This window comes from Panthera leo, chromosome F3, assembly GCF_018350215.1.
Source record: "Panthera leo isolate Ple1 chromosome F3, P.leo_Ple1_pat1.1, whole genome shotgun sequence".
Classification (NCBI taxonomy): Eukaryota; Metazoa; Chordata; class Mammalia; order Carnivora; family Felidae; genus Panthera; species Panthera leo.
In genome coordinates, this window is record NC_056696.1 from 3,204,268 (window position 1) to 3,226,869 (window position 22,602).

General features: G+C 59.1%; 1 protein-coding gene across 1 annotated transcript in view; it reads right to left on the reverse strand.

The window, feature by feature from the left end:
- ITPKB (inositol-trisphosphate 3-kinase B) overlaps positions 1 to 22,602 on the reverse strand; it is an 89,167-nt gene that overhangs the window by 13,654 nt on the left and 52,911 nt on the right. The window contains 1 exon segment of the mRNA XM_042926213.1: positions 260 to 359. Coding sequence (XP_042782147.1) covers positions 260 to 359 — 100 coding nt within the window.

A 22,602-nucleotide genomic window follows, 5' to 3' on the forward strand; every position in this document is an offset into this window, starting at 1 on the left:
CAGAAGGGGGAGACGGAGACACCGAAAGAGACAGAGACGAGAAAGGGGGGCTGCGTGTGCGTCTGGGGACGGGACAGGCTCCGGAGGGGGTGCTGTCCTCCCGTGTTCTCAGGGCAGTGCTCGGGCCGCATCCGGGGAGCACGCCACTGTCTCCGAGAGATCCCGTTCCAGATGCTTCCACCTCCAGGAGCATCGGGGGCCAGGCCCTCCCTGGAGAGCAGAGGGTCCCGGGGGAACTTCCACCAGGGCCTGCAGCTACCTGCGTGTCCTGCCAGCTGGATCCAGGGGTATTTCTTCTTGAAGGACATGACGAAGGGGGACCAGTGCACCATGTTTTTTATTTTCCGCCATGATTTGCTCTAGAAACAAGCGAATGAGAAAACTCTCCGTTAGCAAGGAAACCACAGGGGCGCCCGGGCGGCTCAGTCGGTTGAGCGTCCGACTCTTGGTTTCGGCTCAGATCACGATCTCGCGGTTCGTGGGATCGAGCCCCGGGTCGGGCTCCGCGCTGACAGGGCAGAGCCTGCTTGAGGTTCTCTCTCTTCCTGTCTCTCCACCCCTCCCCCACTCACATGCCCAATTTTCTCCCCACCCCCCACATAAATAAATACACATTTTAAAAAAGGGAACTACTGCTTTCTGGCTAGGACAAATCCAAAGCCAGCGGACTCGCTGCCTGTGGCCCCAGGATGACAAGTGTCAAGCCCACAGGGCTCCAAGGACGTCACCTCCCTCATCTACGCAGCAGACGGCCAGCGAGAGCTCGACAAAGCGCCCAGATGCAAGGGGACCTTCGGGGGGACGAGGGTCTGGCAGGTGCACGTGACCCCATCCCGGGCCACTGCCCCGTCAGGGAACAATAAAACCACGCTCCCCTTCTACACACCCCTCTCGGGCCTCAGTTTCCTCCTCTGCCTCGTGAGGGAGGGACAGCTGGGCCACCGGGCTCCTTGCACTGACTGCTGGACCCTCAGGGGCCCGGGGACATGTATCCCAACTGCAAAGCCCCTCGGAGGAAGACTAGAGCTGTCACCCGGCTGCGGTATGTCACCTCACACTGTGTCTGCAGACGTTGCTGCACAGAGGCCCTTCTTGCCTGCGGGCGGTTTGAAGAGAGACCTTGCAGGGAGTTCCCCGGGGACAGCACCCTCCACCCCGCGGTTCGGGTGCACACAGGGGTGAGTGGGCCCGCAGTTCCCTCCTCTTCAAGGTACTTCTCCTTCTGAGGGTGTTTCTCAAGTAAGGAGAGTGTGTGTGTGTGTGTGCGTGTGCGTGCAGGAGGGCGCCCTGGCAGAAAGGAGAACGGACACTTATTTCGCACCCGACTTTATCGTCCCAACAGGCACACAGGACAGTCGCCGTCCCGTCGGCGGGGAGAGCCCGAGCCTCAGGGACACGAGCGACGGGGACGGTTCTGGAACCTTCACCCACACCACTGCTTTACAAAAATCCCCTCCTCCCCCGGCAGTCAACGTTTCTGCAGAAGCACACAGGCCCGAGAACCCGAGCTGCAAGTCAGAGCCAGGGGACCACCACCGGTTCCTGAGAAGGCGGGTCCCTGACTGGCAAAACACAGAGCAAAGCCACGAGGCTCGGCGCCGGGAGAAGGGGCCAGAAGCTGTGCGGGAGGGGGGGGCGTGAGGAGGGGCCCGCTTCGACCGGGGACCCCGAAGACCCGGGGGGCTCGCTCCCTGCCCCACGGCCGCGTCGCTGCGGAGGCTGCGGGTGCCCAAGGTGAAACCAAGGTCACATCAGCCGCCGCTGTCACCCGGCTCTCAAGTGAAAATCTGTTTAAGGAGAAGCGTCTGCTGGAACCTGGCAATCCTCCTCCGGTGCCAGAAACCCTCACCCCGCCACCGAGACCTGGTCTATTCTTGCACGAGGCCAGCCCTCGCCAGCCCACGTGACGGGAGGGCCGGGCCTCTGCTGGCAAGGTTGTTTTTCTAGATCCTTCCGATGGAGATCACCAAAGAAGGCTAAGGAAGGCCGAGGAGTTTCTTATCTAAGCCCCCAGAAGGGCGCACAAACAATGCAGGGGGAGGCACAACGGGAAAACCTCACTGCACGAGATGAGCCGGGAGGGGGGAGTGGGGAGACGTCAAGGTGGGTCCAGAGGAAACGTGCACAGCTGGCCACCACTTGCCAGCCACGTCCCGCCATCAGAGCTCGGGGGGGGGGGGCGGGGGGACGAGGGTCTGGCAGGTGCATGTGACCCCATCCCGGGCCACTGCCCCGTCAGGGAACAATAAACCCACGCTCCCCTTCTACATGCCCCTCTCGGGCCCCAGTTTCCTCCTCTGCCTCGTGAGGGAGGGACAGCTGGGCCACCGGGCTCCTTGCACTGACTGCTGGACCCTCAGGGGCCCGGGGACACGCATCCCAACTGCAAAGCCCCTCGGAGGAAGACTAGAGCTGTCACCCGGCTGCGGTGTGCGACCTCACACTGTGTCTGCAGACGCGGTGGTCCCTCGGCCAGGGAGGGGCGTGCAAAGACGGGGGAATGCTGGGAAGGAAGGCCTTCGTGTTGGCTGCGCCCGGCAGAGGCAGGGTGGGGGCAGGGGGAAGACTGTCACAGGCAGGGGCCTGTGTGACAGAGCCCCGGCCCGGGTCTGGAACGGTTGGGTCCAGGCCTGCTGGGAAGGGCAGCTGGAGGCAGTGGGGGACTGGGGGACGAGGGTGAGCAGGTGAGGCCAGGAGGCCCGGGGCAGGGCAGCATATGCAGTGGGAAGAGGCTGGTCGGCCTGGGCCGGAGTCCTGGCTCCAGCCCCTCCTCACTGACTGACCCTGGATAGGCTCCTGACCCTCCCGGTGGCCTTATTATCTTGCCTGTAGGATGACAGCAACCCTCGGTCCCCCCCGCCCCTATCCCAGGAGGTAAAGCCATTCAGCGATCACGGGGTACGTGGGGGAGGGTCTCAGCTCTGCGTTCAAGGAAGGGGGGGTCTCTGAAGTTACCCCGGGGAGCAGCCCGTCTGGAGCTAAGCGCAGGCGTCGCCGTGGTTACTAAGGAGTAAAGACCACCGAGCCCGGGGCTGGTCAGACCCACTCAGTGTGGTCGCGGCTCCCGGAGACGCGTCCCTTCCTCACCTCCCAGGACACCCGGGGTGGTCGCTGCCCCCAGTTATCCCATTCTCCGCTCCCGCCCACAGGCGCCGGCAGGTGCTGGCTCACCCCCGGGGACCGGGCCCCAATCCTACAGCGGCTGCGCCTGACGCCGGGCGAGGGCCCTGACCCACGGTCTCCGCCAGCCCTGAGGACGCCGCGCCAGGTAACGGCAGACGGGCTGGGAAGGGCAACAAGGAGGTTTCTTCGAGGCGGGTCCCCTGGGCAGTGGGGCTGGCAGCCTGCTCTGGGGAGTCTCCTGAATGCCCCTTTAGCAGCAGGGTCCTGAGCCCTTGGGAGACGCGCCGAGGCTGGCCACCAAAACCCCGAAAGGTCCCACCTTGGGGCTGGGCAGGGGCAACTACGGGATCACACAGGCCTCTCCCAGCAGGCAGATCTGCCCGTGGCTGGAGTCGTGCACTTGGGATGTTCTCGGGAGCACGTCAAGGGGAAGGAAAGGACCAGAAGCCAGCAGGACGGGACAGGTGAGCGGCCTGGAGATGCCGGATGTTTGGAAACCGCTCCAGGCAGCCCCCGCCCCTGACCTGACAGGAGCGGAGAGAACGTGGGCAGGGCTGTAGGGGGAGAACACCACCTGGCCGCAAGCCCCGACCCTCCTCGAGGGGACGGAAGAATCTCGGTGGGACGGGCAAACCCCAGACTGGGCTTCTCCGGCCTTGGCCAGCCAGTGACGCTCCCGAACCTGCCAGCAGGGACCGGAGGCTCAGGACACAGCACCTTCCGGCTCCCCTTGCCTCTTCAGTCTAGAGGTGCCCGGCCTCACAGCAGAAGCGACTCTGGGGGCCAGGACCCGTGTGGGGCGGACGCCTTCACTCAACACCCAGAACCTCAGAGCGCACGGCTCCGGCCTGTGGTTCTCGGCCGCATCTCTCATCTTGGACTCAGAGATGCCAGAGCCCCTGAGAGCCTGGGCAGAAAGTATTCACCGGCCAGCGGGCTGCAGGGCCCAGGCTGAGCCCCAGGGAGGGGGCCCAGGGGGTGTCTGATTCTGTGTGTGTGTGTGTGTCTGTGTTTTAAAGGTTTTATTTATTTTTGAGAGAATGAGAGAGAGAGAGAATAAGCAGGGCAGGCGCAGAGAGAGGAGACAGAATCCCAAGCAGGCTCCAGGCCCCAAGCTGTCGGCACAGAGCCCGACGCGGGGCTCGAACTCGCGGACCGTGAGATCGTGACCTGAGCTGAAGTCTGACGCTCAACCGACTGAGCCCCTCAGGCACCCATCTGTGTGTTTTTCTAAACCAGACCCCAAGCCTCCCCGTGATGCTTGTGGCTCCTGGGAAAACGCCATCCTCCGGCTGGGTCCCCCAGACACCCCACGTCTGTTGCAGGGAAACCCCGCCTCCAATGAATGAAAGGGCTAATGACTAGGATCACCTCAGTCTTCCATAAACAGACAAGGAGAGTGGCGAGGGAAGGAGGGGGAGGAGGAGGAGGGGGAGGAGGGAATGGCGCAGGGAAGAGGGGAGGATGGTCACGAGTCAGCCCTCCCCTCGTTCACCTTCTGCCTGTTCCTTGGGTCTGGACTTGCTCTGTCTTCCCTGGTGGCCTCCTTCTTGCACATGGAGAGGACACTAGACCCCCAGGGGGGTGTCAGAGCCTAGTGCCCATTCCCCGCCCCTGCAGGAGCTGCCCAGGGCTGGCACTCTCTCTCCTCAGCTCAGCCCTCAGGGCCCTCTGGGGTCTGCCTCCTGCCTTCTTTCCAGCCACCGCCTGCCCCTCGCAGCCAATAAAAAGGGTAGTGATGCCGGGGACAGAGATCCCTCTGGTTCCAGGGCTGCCTCACGCACTATGGGACGTTTAGCCGCCTGGTGCCCCCTACCCCCATCCACAGGCGGCCGCGCGGCCGTTCACCAAACACGGTGTCCCAGGCCCGTGAGCCTGGCCCCACACACCTCCCCGCACCCACCCTGAGACACCTGCCAGGTGCCTGTCTCTGCCGTCAGGGATCTCTCCCCAGAACGGCTGCAGAGAACTTCGCTAACCCTGCGCAGCCCGGTGCCCCTTTCCCTGGAAGCCCTTCCTCTGCTTCAGCTGCCCCCTTCCCCCCGGGTGTTTCTAGAATGCTCTGGGCACAAGACACTGCATGCCAGCTCCTACCCGGGCAAGCGTGAGCCCCCTGAGAGCCGGGCCCCCAGGACCTGGCCCCACCGCGCACTCCCTTGCAGGGGGTCCCCGAGAGGCCACCACGGCCCTCCAGGCCTGCAGGCTGAGCACAGCCCCAGCGGTTCAGGAAGAGGGAGACCAAAGCCAAGAGGCATGCGAGGGAGGCTGCATCTGCCCATTGGGACCCACTGGGAGCCTCCTGGCACAAGCTGAGGTTTCCGGACAGGTGCGGGCTCTTCGGGGCCCTGCACCACCCCCCCCCCCCCCCTCCCATCGGCCACGGCACTGCCTGGACCGTCTGGAGAAGCAGGCCTCCTGAAGACAGCTACTCATGGCCCCATGTTTACCCCAGCGCGGCCAGCCCCTTCCTCCAACCTCCCTTCCCTCGACGTCACCAGGCCCGGGCTGGAAAGGCTGGCCTTCATGCTGGAATTCGCTGCCTTCTGGAAGGCAGCACGATGAAACAGAGCGCGATCCTGTTTGGGAGGCAGAGGGACCCCTCGGTCTACCTCCTCTCGGCTGCAGCTGCGAGCAAGCCTTTGCACCTGTCGGTCAGCGTTGGCATCTGTAAACTGGGCTCGAGAACATCGCACATGCCCGGCCCATAAGGTCGTGGGGAGGACTGCGGAGGAAAGAATACATATGTACAGGGGCTCCGTATACGGTCACGGGGCAGGCGAACCTTAGGTGTTCAGTTTGCTTTGACTTCTGTGTCTTTTTTTTTTTTTTTTTCCTTTTTAGTTGAAACAGTTTTCACCTCCAACGCACGGAAGCCTGGCAAGGATCCATCTGGGCACTTCCAGAGGATCGGATCGTGGCTAAGTGGCAAGCAGATGAGCTCATTGTGCGGTCAGCCGCTTGCAAAGCCTCCCCGTGGGTGCTCATGCGGTGGGAGCCCGCACAGCACCTCCCGAGGCCCCAGATGCGGGGAGAGTCCGAGCCGGCCGGGCCAGGCCAGGCCAGGCACTGGCAAAATTTTCGGGTTCAGAGAATCCGTAAAGCTGCCCAAGAGAGAAAAGTTTCCCAAATAACCCCATCTGCCAAGCACCGCGGAACACGGCTATTTGGGGGGGCAAAGAGATTACGGAGCAAGTTTCATTTTATAAAGGGGATTTTATATCCTTTCCTTAACTTCTCCCCACCTAACTTTTCCCCCAATTTTCCACTTTTTCCTCCAGCACGTCCCTTTTTATCTAAACAGTCTGACTACTTGGCTACCTGGTCTTTGCAGAAAATCACGAGAGTCTCCATTTTTTTCTTTTAAGTCTGAAAGAGACGAGGGCAAATCTCGAAGACATCAGAAAAGGGGAATCTTCTCTGGACCCCGCGACTCTCGAAAACACGCTGGGAACCTGGGCTCCGCTGCTCCCGTGCGCGTACGCACGAGCGTGTGTGCGCGCTGGTGAGTGGCGGTGACTGGCTTGCGGGGGAGACGGGCGAAGACATCGCCCGTGTCACACGTCTGGCGTGTTGCCGGGCATATCAGTAACACCTCACGGTCACCCTCACGCACGACGCTGCTTCTGCGAACGATGACACGCGTCCGGAGAGGTTAAGTCACTTGCCCGAGGTCACACAGCTTCCTGGTTCACACCATTTAACTCCGAGGATGTTGTTGTATTTCAGCCAACAGGGTAACTAGGCACCCCCCCCACCCCATCCTCTCTCCCCGTGCTGGGGCGACGGGCCTCGCCCCCAGTTAAAAAACAGCCTCAGGCCAACAGCAAGGGCTTTGTCCAAAGAGTGACCTTTCAGATGGGGGAGGCCTCAGTAGAGGCCTGCCCTGCCTCCTTCCAAGTCTGTTCCCAGCACTGCCTCCCCAACACACCCTTAACAAAGCCCTGCAAATGGATGGAAAAGGTCCCGGCCCGCGGATGGCCCGCGCCGCGTCAGCGCCTTTGTTCCGATCTTGCAAAAGTCTGAACGCGACTCCTTGACTTGTCCATGTTTGGAAAAAACGCTTTTTTTCTTCCTTCTTCTTTCGGTCTAAAACAGCAGCAAGGGTTTCCCCGGTGATGGTTCTGTCTCCGGCGCTGGGGGAAAGCCTGCGCTTCTCTGAGTCCCGGGGCCGGCCAACTTTGTTCATTGTGTTCCCCCTGGCAGAGCGCTCCCGTGGGGCCAGCTAGGCGAGCCCAGGCAGGTAGAGCTCCCCCCCCACCCCCCCAGGCCCAGCGGTTCCCTCCTGCAACCCCGGTTAGAAACCTCGCTGGGGCCAAAATCGAAACCCGCCCCTGCCAACAGTGAGCTGTGAGCTTGGAGGGGGCGGGGGGGGGGGGGGGGGGGCGCGGCGGGGCGGGGGGGAGGTGAGGGAAGGCCTTTCAAAACCGAGACCCCGAGGATCGGAAAAATTAAGCCCGAGGACTTGGCAGGGCAGGTGGCTGCGGCTAGGAACAAGAGCCTGGCTTTGGAGACTAACTGTCCTCCCCCCCCCCCCCCCCCCCCCCCGCTTTAACAGATAAGAACAGTCCCCTGAAAACCAAATGCAGAAACACTTTTTTTCAAGAAAGACCCGAGGAAGGTTTTCTGTCATTCCCGCCTCCCCCGCGTGACGGCCCCAAAGCTGGAGGGGGTGGGGGGTTCAGAACACTTTCCACAGAGGTTAGGGCTGGGCGCGGGTCCCCTGCATTGCCCCGCACCTGTCCTTTGGAGAGCCCAGCGACGGAGGGAGCCCCACTCTGGGTCAACGGCTGGGCTAGGCCAGTGCGGCAAGGATGGGCCTTCCTCTCGAGCCTCTTGGCCACTGTGGGTGCGAGAGGCGGGCACTGCCCGGGGTCCTGGGCTTGGCGCTCTGTCCTCTCTCTCCGAAGAGGGCTGCTGCGCCCCCAGGTCCCTGCGCACACAGGTGCAGGCGCCCTGCCTGCAGTGGCCCCCTCCTCCCTCCCGCTGATCTGCGTCCTATCTGCCTCCGAAGCTGGGACCCGCGAGCCGGCCCTTCTGCTCCGAGGGGTCTCGACACCAATCCAGCCACGCGCCCGGTTCCGGGGCCCTCCGCGAGGCAGGGGAAGGTGCGAGTGCTTCTTGACTGTGTGTTCGGCGCGGTGTCTGCCCATGAAGGGTGAGCTCCTCCCGGCACCGCCGTGGGCCCCCCCAGGCCCCGCACACAGCAAGGGCTCGGGCCCTGCCACATCCCTCCTCCTGCACGACGAAATCCACCCAAGCTGGCTCACGCCTCCGTGGACTCACCTGCCGGGGCCTGGACTTTTCCAGAGACCTCTCCAGGGAGGCGGGGGGGAGTGGGGGGCGGCATATTCGCAGGAACTTCCTGCTCAGTCTGCCTGGTTCTCTACACCCACTAACCACCCACTGTGGTTCCTGGACACTTGACAGCCTGGCTGGCCCCAGGGGTCTCTGACACACACGCGTGAGGGCTTGGCGGCCGCCCCCCCCTCAAACTGGTCAACCGAGCAAAGAAAGCTCTCCTAGTCCTGCATACTCCAGACCTCCCCCCGCCCCAATTCCTAGCTTCACAGGAGCTGGCATCCGTGGACCCACAGTCTTGCCAAATCAGCCTTTGTTTGGCTACCCAGGAACGGAGGGAGCTTTCACTCATGGAGATGTTCCCAACCCTCCCTACCAGGCGGGGCCCCACAAAGCTCCGTCTCTGGTCTAGAAGGTCCCCAACTTGGCTCCTCCTTCCTCCTCCCTCCTGGGTTCCATCCTCTTAAGAACTAAAAATAATGGAAGGCTGGAGGAAACACAGAGGGGTGGGGGGAGGAGGGAGGGAGGGGGAGGGCAGGGAAAGCCAGAAAGAGGGGCACAGAGAGGGAGGGAGGGAAAAGTTGGTACAGGCAGAGGCCCAGTGCCTCTCCTTCCAGGAGCCAGGGGGCCTCCAGGCTGTGCCCTGCAGGCTGGAATCAACAATAGGAGGAAACCGGGGAGAGGCCAGAGGCGGGAAGAGCTGGGGCTGGGGGAGGGCAGTCTCCAGCAGCTGACTTCCCAGTGGACAAAGCTCACGGGACAGAAGGGCCCGGCTCTTCCTCTGGGAAAGGGCACCCGGGGCTCTGCCCAGCTGGAGGGGGTGGTGGGAGGGGGGTCCACCCCTGCAACGCACACCGGGTCCCTTCCCACCCTTCCCCAGAGATCTTATTTTCACTTTGGTAAGATGCAAAAAAAAAAAAAAAAAAAAAAACCAAAGCTGGGTTACAGAGGGTGGAAATTTACTGAAGGTCCTCACTGGTCAGCGGACACGGGTGCCAAAGGGCTGGGGCCACTCGGTGCCCCCAGCGCCCCTCACCCTGGCCAGTTCCTCAGGGGGCCAGCCCTGCCCCAGCCCCGCCCCACACACCTGCTCCCCTAGCTTGGGGGAGGGGGGCCGGAGGCGCTGGACCCCTCCTTCCCAGCTCCCGGACACTAAGGGCGAGGCCGCGCAGGCAGTGTGGTGACGCCGGCAGCCCGTGGGCCATGCCAGTAACAGAAGCACCTAACCCGTATGGACGACTAGAGCCAGACACGGTGCTTGGCTAAGTACTACGTTATCATGTAGGTGCCGCACGAGTGTCTCAGCCTACCCTGCGGGGGCTCTCACTGTCGCGCGTGGCAGATGGGGACACAGAGGCACAGAAGACTGGATCGCCGGCCCAAGGTTCGATAGCTGGTAAGTGGCAAAGGCAGGATTCGAACCCGGGCCGTTTGGCTCCAGGGGTGCAGACGCTTCGTCACTCTGCTGGGCTGCCCCGTTGTCATCTGTGGCAAATAAGCTCACGGCCAGATAAAAGCGGGTTTCGATCCTGTCACTCCTGGCTGGCGGTGTAGTCAAGTTAGCAGCCTGTCCGAGCCCCACCTTACTTGCACAAGGTGAATGCCACCCCACCGCCTACCCGGCAGGGACTGAATCCCCTTCCCGCAGCGCCTGCTGGCGGACAGAAGCATCCAGTGCGGTGAACACTGCATACCTCCTAGGGGTCCTGTCTTGCTCTGAGCCCCGAAGGGGGTGCCTCTTTGGGGGGTGAAACAATGGCAGAGGTTCCGCCTGTGTGGGCTCAGCAGATGTGAGCCGCAGGGGCTGGGGGCCCCCTCCTCTATCCCCGGGGCGCTGGCCTTGGGATCCCTCCTCCCGCTGAGGCAAGTGCAGGGGGTGAAGCCCACAGCCTTCAGGAAGCGTGTCCCCACAAGGGTCCCATTCCTCACCATGAAATGAACCCCGGTGGGGCCTGGGCTCACCTTAAAGAGTCTTTCTGGAAACCCTGAAGGCCCCGGAGCCGCGTTCAAGTGCGAGAGACAGCAGGTGAGAGGCAGAGGCAGCCTGGCACTCGAGCCACCGGCCTGTGTCACCAGCTGCCCGCACGACCTCCTTCCCACCCCCGTCCCGTCCTCCCCTGGGGACCTACGGTCTGAAAGAAGCCGTTCCCGGAGGCTCGACCAGGTGACGGGGCCGGGCCGGGCCGCGCACCTTGGTCCCACGCAGGGACGTGACATTGACACCGCCAGGAAAACGGAAGGCAGTTTTCTGCAAAACGGCTGAAGGATCTAAAACGTCACGGCAGAGCACAGCCCTGCTACCCAAACAAACTTCCGTGTTGGAGTTTTCACAGCGCCCCCCCCCCCCCCCCCGTGTATTTCTCCCAAGATAGCCCGGGATGGAGAGTCTTGGGGTTGGTTATAAATCAGGAAGCTTAAGGACACGACTGCACACGGCAAAGGCTTCCTCGACCTCTAGCTTGCTGAAAGTTTACTTCTCCAGGCCAAGAATGTCCACGGACACAGCCCCGCCTCCTAAGTGGCTTCTGAGAATCCAGAAAGTGCTCTTAAGACATTGGCCAAGGGGGTTGCTCTGGGCGAACTCCAAAGCCAGATTTTTGGGAACTCCCACGTAAGGAATTTCCAACAAGGAAACTTTTCAGGAAGAGCCTTGCATACCCGCATGAGAACTTACAAGCAGTATCGACCACGGAGCTATATTTAGAAAATTATTTCCCAGCAAGATACGTTGGTGCAATTCGGACTTCTGACAGATTCCTCGGGCTTGCCCCTGGCTAGCTGGCACGGAGCAGAGGGCAGAGACGGTCAGAAACCCCGAGCTCGTTTCCAAAGAAGCGCCACAGCCCTGCCCCCGAGAGGCTGCCGATGCCTGGCTCTGGGTTTCGCCCGTGAGTCACCCGGCCTCCTTGTCCCGACCAGAGCCGCCCGGGACAGAGCCCGTCTCTGCTCACGTGCAGACCGCCGGGGGCACAGGAAACGGGCCGCTAAGAAGACACACCCGTGGTCCCCCAAGTAGGAGCCAGACTCGGCAGCTGTCCCCCGGGTCATCCTGACGTCTGCCTCCTCGGTAACGTGTGATTTTCATAAACAGATTGACTCATCGAGCTTCCCCCAAGCATCTCTGTCAACTGGGCCCTGAGTGCTTACTTAGCACTTTCCCACAGCTCACGAGCCTCTAGGCCAGGAGGCAGGCTTGCCTCGCCTCCCAGGGGAGCGAACAGGGGCGAAGGGACTCCCCATCAGAGGACAGGCGTGGGGGCTGCACCTCCACGTACCCCTGGCACCTGTCGGGGGGTGGGGGAGGGAGGGGGCGTCCCCACCCACCGCAAGCAGAGACACCACACCTGTTGGCTTCACTTTTCGCTTTAGGCTACAATGAGTTCACACTCCGTTCATCCGGAGACCCCTTCCAGAGGCTCCCGGGATGGCTCCAGGCGGGGTGGGCTTCGACAAAGCAGCACCGGCCGTCCTTCCTTAGACGGGGCGCACAGGGGCTCCACCCAGCCCCGCCCGTCTGCTCCCTCAGAATCACCGAGAAGCCGGCCAACGGACACGCATCTCCGTACGGCAGCCGGGCTTTCTGTCCACCTGAGACACAACGCCCTCTGCCCCGAAGCCTGAGCCCCACAAAAGTCCCCTGTCGCCTGCACGGCCTGCCCGCTTGTTCTCTCCGATGCAGTTCGCCTCCTTCCCACTGAGTGAAGGGAAATAAAACACTAGTAAGAGACATGAGCGGGTTATCTGAAACATGGCAGAGGCTGAGGACCGGGCTTAATGACCTCGGGAAGTCCTCCCCGCCAAGGGCTTGGATCCTGGACAGAAGGAACTAGAGAGACACTGGGAGGTCGGGGCTGCTCCAGGCCGGCGGGGTCTCCCCACGCGCCAGCCTGCCTCCGGGCACAGGGAAGAGGCGATGACCGTCCACATGCCTCGAGCCGGGCAGTACACGTGTCCTGGAGGAAGTCACCGAGAGAGAGCCCTGAGGACGCGGTCCCGCAGACAGGGATCCGGGATCTCATAGCGGCCGCAGCCCCCTCGCAGGCTCGGTCCCTCTGAGGCCTCTGGGGACGGCCCACATGTAGGAACTTTCTGACATCACTTCTCGGGAACAGAAACAGCTGGCTGATTTATTCCTCTTAACTTTCAATGCTATTATTAGGGCACATCTGTCTCCGAGTGAAGTCACCAAAGAAAAACCCAACTGAAGAAAACATTTTCTTTTTTTTTTTTTTAACGTTTCTTTATTTTTGATAAAGACAGAGCACGAGCGGGGGAGGGGCAGACAGAGAAGGAGACACAGAATCGGAAGCGGGCTCCAGGCTCTGAGCTGTCAGCACAGAGCCCGACGCGGGGCTCGAACCCACGAACCGCGAGATCGTGACCTGAGCCGAAGTCGGACGCTTAACCGACTGAGCCCCCCAGGCGCCCCCGAAGAAAACATTTTCAAGCCGCTGTCATTTCAATTTTTCGAAAAGGAAGCAAGGCGATAAACCTCCAGGGACCCCCCCAGATTCCAGGCTGATGGAGGGAGATGGGAGCGTATTTGTCCCAGAACGCAGGCGGCCGACCGACTCACACAGCACTTGGCCCCCAGGTCGTGACCTGACCGGCAGCTTCTCAGAGTTTCCTCTTCTCTGCCCCGAAGTAGGCTCTCTCCTTCCCCCTCCCAGCAAAGTCTGGTAAAGGTCCCCCTCGATGCTAAATCAGGCCCAGAGGAGGGCCACTTCGTGACAAGCGACCAGATAATTCAACGCACACACACTCCAGCCAGTGGCCAGCTGACTTTATTTTCTTTGTCAGAATTTTTCCTTTTTTCTAAACCAGCGGCCGACATTTACAAATCAGGGCATTTCACACAAAACTCCAGATCTCCAGCTGTCTTTGAAATAACCTGGCCCACGCTCCCGCGTGGCGTCCATCCACGGGCTGGAGCTGAGCAACTTACCTGGAGACGGGGCTTCCCTTCCGGTCACCAGGCCCTGTTCCTACACTGTCACCGGCCCCGCCGCTGACAGCGTGTGGGTCCCACCCCTGGACTTAAAGAGGGCCGAACGCGAGGATGGCCTCAGGACCTCTACTGCTCTTAAGTAGTCTACTCAACTGGCCACGTGAGCGTGGACAGACTTGTCACCCTTTTCTCGCACTTCTCCATCTGCGAGAGATGCCGGCCCCGCCTCGAAGACCGGAGGAAAGATTACACGGGGAGATGAGGGGGTACTCTGAACACCTGACTGGATCACACGCCGCGCGCGACACCGGCCCTTCAGGTCTAAAGGAAAAAAAATCAAATGCCCCAAGAAAGCTGGCCTCTCTGGTTAGATTCGCAGCCGGGCAGGGGGGCGCGGCGGGTAGGGCACAGCCGGGCATAGAACTTGAAATAGAACCTGGGACTTCTGAACCGCCCAACCGTGTGGCCGCGGCTGGCGCTCCATTGTCTGCGCACCGGAGACGTGGGACACGGCTCGGTCACAGCCGAGCAGACAGAGCTCAGCAGATTCTAGAACCGGGGCACCTGCTATGGGGCCGCTGCCAGCGGCGGCCCAGCCTGGGGGAGGGGACACGACGGCATCCGAGGTCGGCCCAGAGGAGGCCCGACACGGGTGCTAGGGGAAAGCCAGGGGACTTCAGAGCACAGCGGCCAAGTGCACCCTGGGTGCTGACCCACACCAGACCCAGAGGCCCCGGGCCGTCCCCTCCCCCCACAGCCTGCTGGAAATGAGAACGGGATGGCAGGAACGGGCACAGAAGGTTCCTCACGGACAGGGACCCACACAGGCCAGCAGGTCCTCTGGGGGAAACGCGGGAGGCACGGGCTCTGTGCGGGGCAGGCTGCAGGGAGGGGGCGCTGGTGACGGCCTGGCACCCATGACCCGGGGGCTGGCGGGCAGGACGACTCAGGGTGGGGGGCTGCGAGTTACCAGCCGCCTCCCCCCCCCCCACCAGTCCCTCGGCCCAGCATCCCGGGTGGCGGGGCCCCCAGCGCTGGTCACCGCCCCCAGTCAAGGCCTCCTGGTGGCCCGAGGGCACCCACACCTGCGGTCTGACGCCCTGCGGAGCTAATGCGGGTCACCGAGATCTCCCCGGGGGGGTGGGGTGGGCGGGCGGGGGGATCACTACCCATCAGCCTTTGCTCTTCCCTCTCCCGGATGATGACAACCTTCCCCGCCTCCAGGCATGTCCTCGGCAGCCCCTCTACACCTCAGCCCGAGAACTTTCTAGAACGTAAATCTCAGCACGCCAACTCCAGGCACCTCCTTGCTTTCAAGTTTCGCAGACTTCCCGAAAGGTTTTGTGTGCTTTGTTTGTTTGTTTGTTTTTAATTTTAGAGAGAGTGAGTGTGAGCGGGGTACAGACAGAGAGAGAATCCCAAGCGGGCTCCGCACTCAGCACGAAGACCGGGGCTCCCCACACCCAGCCCCACGCTGGTCCCACCAAGAGGCCACCTCCTTTCATGAGCCCTCCCCTTCCAGAAGGGTCAGCCTTCGTGACAGTGCTCCCCCCCCAATCTCCCTGGGTTTTCCTGGAAGAAGCAGCCCCCACTGCTGTCTCTCCTGTCTACGAAACCCGAAATCTAGTGGCAATCCTGACTATTTCCCGTCCTCCTGGCCTTCCCCGGCTGGGACGATCTGTACCCATTCAAATCCAGCAACACGTACGGGGCTCCGTGCTGCGTCCTGGGGAGCCCACAGTCCATTAAGGAGGACGAGCATGGGGCTAAATAACATAAAAGGTGGCCGGAAACATCAGCGAGTCTACGGAGGCACAGATACCGGGCCACGGCGAGTTAGTTTCTGTGGGAGGCGGGAAATAAATTCAGGGAGCTTCATGGCAAAGGTGCGTTTAAGCTACCCTGTGAAAAATAAGGAAGATGAGCTGTGTGTGCGTGCGTGTATGTGCTTGTGTGTGTGAACCGGGTAGGATTTCGGGCCTGGGGCAAAAGCATGAGCAAACGCAGAGAAAAAAGGGCACAGATAGCTCAGCGCGGCATCCGGTGCTGGACAGTTTGTCTCAGAGGCAAGCGATTCAGAGGGCAAACTGAGGGGAGTTTAACGCAGTAGAAAAGGGATCAGCTTTCTCGTGGTGAGTCGGCAATTCTGATCGCACACACTCCCACCAGCTTCTGTCCAGGCCGCCGAGCCTCCAGCCTTTCTCTCTACACCTGCTGCCCTACGGCTTCATTTTATCAATACGTGGAAGCTTCCATTTCCCGGATGTGTTAGCTATCTTTGATACGTAGCACACCCCACACAGAAGGTGCTTCAGAGAACTCTCGGGTATAAAGTCAGCCCTCCAAGATTCAGACCCAGGGGGGCCCGTGTCCCCAAGTCCTGTCCTTGAACTTCAAGAGCGGGCCAGAAACAAACGGTGGGAACGCAGAAAAAAGACAGAAGCCGGGCTGGGGCTGCTAACCTCCATCCGGTTCTAGGAGACCCCTTGCTGTTTTATTTACGTTTAATCAATCCCGAAGAAATACAGGGAAAGACAGAGTTACAATTTTTGGATTTCCTGTGAAAGGGGAAATTTGTGAATTTCTGCCAAATTTATCTTTAAGATTTTTTTTTTCCTGTTTGTATTTCTGTTGCTTCGGTTGAAAGAGACTTTTCGGGGCGCCTGGGTGGCTCAGTCGGGCAAGTGTTCGACTTCGATCTCACCGTTCGTGGGGTCAAGCCCCGCGTCAGGCTCTGTGCTGACAGCTGGGAGCTTGGAGCCTGCTTCGGATTCTGTGTCTCCCTCTCTCTCTGCGCACCCCCCACCCCCAGGTGCGCTCTGTCTCTATCGAAAAGGAATACACATGACAAAGATTTTAAAAAAGAGACTTTTCGAAATTAAAATAAGGAGTACTCTGCAGGCCAACCAAAAAGGAAGAGAGCCAGCCAAATCTGGCTCAGCCCACGAATGTGAATAGGCAGGGACCAGTTTTTATGAAGTCTGACAAATCCATACAAGACTCAAAATAGAAACTATGATGTTATAATTCATTACCACCACCGGCAGATAGAGAAGTGTAATTTCCCCCCTTTCCCAAGCATGCATTAATGTATCCAAAAGCATGACACTGGGTGACGTACAGAAGTGTTGAATCATTATATTTCATGCCAGAAAATAATATAACACTGTGTGTTAAGTATACCGAAATTAAAATTGAGTTAAAAAAATACAAAGTATTAAATCCTTTACTAACCGCCCCCGCCTCCCCCCCCCCCCCCCCACACACACCGTTTTTTTACTGGCATGATCACATACACGAAGTTCAACAGGAGGAACTAAGTTTCACCATCTGCGATGATTTTCCGGCCATTTTCATTATTTGTTTTATTTCTTGATCATTACCGAAAATAATTTTTTCATACAGGAGAGAGGAGTGCTAGAAAAATCATCCACACCCAGTGCCTAGTTCGGCTTCCAGATGCGGGGAACAGAAGGTGAGGTTTCTGCAAAGGGGAACCAGGCGATGTCCCAGGCTGACCGCAGGGCTAATGCCCTGGGGCCAGATCTCCAGGTAGGTGGGCAGACAGGGAGGACAGCACCAGAACTTTCTTGGACCCTCTAAAATGCAACACTATAAGGATCAAAGGCAAAGAAATCCCCAAACCCAAGGCCAAGTCAAATAAACTGGAGAAAATATTTTATAAAATACATTATTGTGGAAGGGTTAATGAATTTAGTGCATAAAGAACTCAACAAACAGGTAAAAAAAAAACAAAACAAAAGAAAACTCTAAGCGTCTGACTCTTAATTTTGGCTCAGGTCATGATCTCATAAGATCGAGCCCCACAGAGGGCTCTGCTTAGGATTCTCTCTCTCTCTCTCTCTCTCTCTCTCTCTGCCCCTCTCCGACTCGCTCACGCGCGCTTTCTCTCCTCTCTCAAAATAAATAAATTAACATTAAAAAAAAACAAACCTCTCAGATGCCAAGAGATAAACTTGGCACCGGGCATATAATTCAACGTACACGTAGTGAAAACAACAATGTGCTATTTCCCTATGAAATTAGCGAAAACCCAGAAAACCAGAAAAATACGAGCACAAGGGCTCATGGCGGGGAGGACCCAGAGGAACACCCAGCGACGTGGGCCTGGCGGTGCCCCAAAAGCACCCAACCCGTGGGGTGAGCAGCCCAGGGCTATGTGTCAAGGGCCGTAAAAAAAAGTCTGAAACTTTCCTTAGTTATTTTACCTCTGGAAATCTACTTAAGGAAATATGGAAAAAGTTACCAGCCCAAAGATGTTAATGATGCCATTGTTTACTTAACAATAGCATTGAAAATAGCCTAACATCCAACAATAGAGGAATGATCAAGTAAATCAGAGGCACATCCTTAGGCCTGATCATTAAGTCCTCAGCGGCAGAAAGACACATGGAACTTTCTGGATACTATGAAGTGGGGGGCGGGGGCGGGGAGGAAGCAGGATAGGCTGTAAAACTCGTACATACTTTATTAGTTTTTTTAATGTTTACTTTTGAGAGGGGGGTAGGGGCAGAGAGAGAGAGAGAGGAGGACAGATCCAAAGTGGGCTCTGGGCTGTCAGCACAGAGCCCGACGCGGGGCTCAAACTCACAAACCTGAGATGATGACCTGAGCCGAAGTCGGACGCTTAACTGACTGAACCACCCAGGCGCCCTGCCCTCCTCTTAGCTAGTTCTCACACTGCCCCGTACTGCGTGTAAGTTTCTAAGCACTCTCGAGTCCTTTCTGAAATCAGATGGAATGCCATTAGCCAGTGAACAACCAACAGAATCGTCAGGTTTAGTGACGATGACAGGGTTACGATGATGACATGCATCCTCGTCCTTTATTTTCAAAATGTCTCTCATGTGGTCAGTTTGCCGTTACAATTTAAAAAGTGTCCAGCTCCCCGCGACGCCAGGGAACGTGAACCCACCGCGGCCCTCTTTCACCCAGCACCTTCTCCCTGCTTTTGATCTGAGAACACAGCCCCCTCCCTCCAAGATGTCCCTTCATCCGAGGGAGGAACAGGGCTTCCTTCCCCTTTGTGCACGTTCCGTGAGGTCAGGACTGGACACTGGTCCCCGAAGGGGACCCCGTAGAGGTCCAGGAGCCTGAGTAACAATCGGGTAGAATCTTCCGGTGCCGGGCCTCCCACTATTTGAAAAGCGCCCGCAGAACAGGAGTGGTGAACGGGATGGGCAGAACCCTCCCGCCGAGAAGACAAAACCGAGCGCCCCCAGGACGGGGACTGTGGGATTCCTCTTTGTACCCTTGCTGCAAACACGAAGCCCAAGCACAAGGTCTAGAAGCCCCCTGTGCTAACGGGTTCCCGTATCCCTTCACTGCTGGACCGATGCTTCCGGGGCACCCACCGTGCGCCACTGTCCTGGGCTCAGAGGACAGAGCAGCGGACACAGCAAAGTCCCCGACGGTTCTACGCGGAGAGACGCAGACGATGAACAAACATACGGTCCATCCGGAGGCAGCAAGTGCTTCGAAGAAGCCTCCGCTCTTGCCTCGCAAGGAACCTTCCTGAACTCTCTGCGTGTGTGGACATCTCTGACGGGGCCTTCCAGAAGCTCAACACAGAGACACAGGGTGGCACCTCATACACATCACACACATTAGGCACGGTGTATATTTCTATTTCTTGTTCTTTCGGCTGCGTTATCTCTCTCGGCACAAAGCAGGAGCCATGACGGGCCCGTGCACAATTTTCGTTTCCGTCTCTGGGCTAGGCAACTGTGCCAGAGTTTTACCTTTTGATTTCTTTAGGATCCCCGTTCGCTCCCTTTCCCTCCAGTCCTGCCCACCAAGCCGTGCTCTGCTCCCCCCGCCGCTTCCAGAACAACTGCAAGGTCTGCTGCTTATCGCTCCGGGTGACCCACCCAGTCGGTGACTCTGCTGCTCACCCACACGCCTCTGGCTGACCCCGTGGTCCCTCCCACATTGAACGGCCTCGACAGTCCTACTGTGTGGACCCCAATCCAGTTCTCCCCAAAACGAAGCAGGAGGAGACAGCATCTCAGTTTAAACTGCACCTGACCTAGGTGGGGGTTTTCTGTTCCCAGGGGAAAAGTAAACCAGAGGGACAGGAGACGGGTCCTTCAGAACCAGGCGTGTGTGTGTGTGTGTGTGTGTGTGTGTGTGTGTGTGTAGACGCGCGCAGAAGACAAGACAAAAAAAGAAAAAAAAAGAAAAAGGAACCCAGCGCAGCTCTCAGAAGGGAATACTCTGCTGTCACCGGTGTTTACCATGCACCACTGGGTGCTGAGGAGGAAGTGGTTACTCTAACCCCAGGGGGGAAATGCTCGCTTGAAACAGGAAAATGGAACTCTTACAATTTTCCACTAGCGACGCGCACCGAGCCGCCACGCTTGGAAACCCTTGCACAAGCACTCTCCAGAGCTGAGTGCCTCAGACCCGGTGCTATTGCCCCAAACCCTATAAAAGCACAGATGGGGACCTAGATACAGGTCCGCTGGTGCCCAGAGGCATCTCAGCCCTGGAAAAATTCCCGTGGTTGCTTCCCTTACCCTGAGCAGGTGGACCGGCTGGGAGCCCCTGGGAGCTCGGGGGAGGAGGAAGGAAGGGTCCGCAGACCTCGGCTGGGGTCCCAGCCCCGCCATTTACTAGCTGTGGAAATTTGGGCAAATTACTCAACCTTCCTGCTTCTCGGTTTCTACTTCCTCTCTACGAACTGGCGATATTATTAACTGCTCTGCTCACATCCTTGCTTGTTGAGAGACTCGGGCGCCAGAAGGCCTCAAGCCGGAGGCTCCCGGGGAGCCCTAAAGCGCGTGCAAATGCAGGGGGTCACCCTCAAAGGTTGAAGTTCAGCAAGCTTTCTGCAGCGTCGACCCCCAGCGCTCCACCTGAGCACCTGAGGACGTACGTCCCCGCGCCACCCTTCTGAGCCTCAGTTATAACGCCGCCCCCAGTTCTGCGGAATCGTCCAACATCCCACGGGGTGTGTGGTCGGACCGGCTAGAAGCGGGGAGGAGTCCACGCCACGGGCTTCCCGCTCCCACAGCGCCCGACCATCCAAAGACCCAGCCTTCACCCTCGCTGACTAATTTGCCTGCTTGGAGGGCCAGGCTGGCTCCAGTTCTGAGTCATATTTTCCATGTATTAAAATGAACATCTGGCCGCCGCCTGACGCCTCCCGTGCACGGTCTCAAGGCTCGCTCACTGCTCGCTTGCAGAGGCAATCTGAGGCCTACGGCAAGGCGGACAGAATCATCTCGGCCACCCGGTGCGTGCTGATCCGTGCCGCGTGGCCCGGCGCAGGAACCTCCAGGCAGCCACCTGGGTTGCCATCCCACAGGCACATCCTAACGAAGAGAAGCCACGGCCTGCAGGAGCACGCGCATGCGTGGAGAACCGGAGAACCGCTCTCACCCGAGCGTTCCACGGGGGCTCGGGTCTCAGGAGTCACGTGCTGCGTCAGCTCAGGGCCACACAGCACCCTCTCCGTCCCTGCTCCCGTCCCCGTGTGACCTTGAACGGGCCACCCACCCTTCCGGAACCCTGGCTTCCTCCTCATCTGTAAAAAGGGGATAAGAGCGGGACAGGCCCTGCCCAGCTCCCAAGGTTACTGTGACAAGCGCGAGTGGAGACGGCTGAGAAAGTGCTCTGGAAACCACCGACGTGGTCTGAGTGCAGGGTACCCGCCAGAGTGCCTTGAGAATAACCCTTGAACCCGGAGATGTTTTATTTGAATCCATTAAGGGACGTAGGTCCTCCCTAGATTTGGAAAGAATTTAAGCTAGCCGCCCCGAGGCATTCACAAACAATTTCTAAGTTTATCCAAGCGAGTCACAAAAACAACAAGCTGGAGTGGTAAGCCGGCTTTAGGTTTTGTGTGGTTGTTGTTGTTTTACACGGGAGAACTACAATTCTCCCACTTTTCTTCCCTGGCTCTGACTTCAGCTGGAGAGCCACGAAAAGGACAATCTTAGTGTATTGTGTTGCCTTGTAGCTACAGCCGGAACGAGGTCCCCTTGGACTCCACCCTCCGCCCTCTCTGTTCCAACCTCTTTGCCTGGAACACCTTGGCCGCTCCTGAGCCAAACCTACAAGCCCTCCCAGCCCGCCCCCCCCCCCTCCCACCCCCCAGGCTGGGTTGGAAGCCCAGAGCTAAGTTTTCCTAAGGTCTCCAGGCCAAAGGCAACCCCATCAGCCTTCCAGGAGGGTGTTAACCCTGGGGGGGGGGGGGGGGAGAACAGAAGTTTCCAGGACGCACAAAAGCTTATTCTGCTCACAAAGGATATTTACCAAGTCAGCCCCACTAGAGTTTGCCAGGATCCCGGCGAAAGAGCAGAACTGGGTCGGCCTTCTGATTCACTGCCTAGCAGAGCCACCCTTGTCTATTATTAGCACCCCAGGCAAGATGCCACGGGGCTGGGGAGACCTTTGTGTCAAGGTAGAGAAGGCAGGAAGAGGTGCGTGTGCAGGAGGCAAGCAGGAGTAGCTAGCTGTTTGAGGTTTCCTCCAGAGAGGGAGGAGGAGGAGGAGGAGGAGGAGGAGGAGGAGGAGGAGGGAGGGGAGAGAGAGCCAGAGAGAGGGAGGGGGGGGAGAGGTGGGGCTTCAAACAGTCTCTCCTTCCTCCTTCCTTCTCTAACCTCATTTGACCCTCAGGCAAGCCCAGCCCCAGGATCAGAAGCCCTGGACCTCAGACCCACCTTGGCTGGGGCCCCAGGTGGCCGAGGTGTGTTCCCCTTGTGCCTTCGGGGCCTGGCCCGTCACCCAGCAGCGGACCTACTCACCCTGCTGGGCTCTGGGCTGTCCCCGAGGCTGCAAAATGGAGGCGCTCAGAGAAACGGAGCGGGAAAGTTCGAGAACCCCTCCGTCCAGAGCAAAACCCAACGTACTGCAGGCCCGACGCAGAGGTGGCCTCCACGGAGCCAATGCCGTTTAAAGAGCAGCTTACAGGGGCGCCTGGGTGGCTCAGTCGGTTAAGCGTCCGACTTCAGCTCAGGTCACGATCTCGCGGTCCGTGAGTTCGAGCCCCGCGTCGGGCTCTGGGCTGATGGCTCAGAGCCTGGAGCCTGCTTCCGATTCTGTGTCTCCCTCTCTCTCTGTCCCTCCCCCATTCATGCTCTGTCTCTCTCTGTCTCAAAAATAAATAAACGTTAAAAAAAAAATTTAAAGAGCAGCTTACAGGTACACCGCCCTTGGTCCTTCATACAGGGGGGCACCATCCTTGCATTACAGACGAGACACCGGCC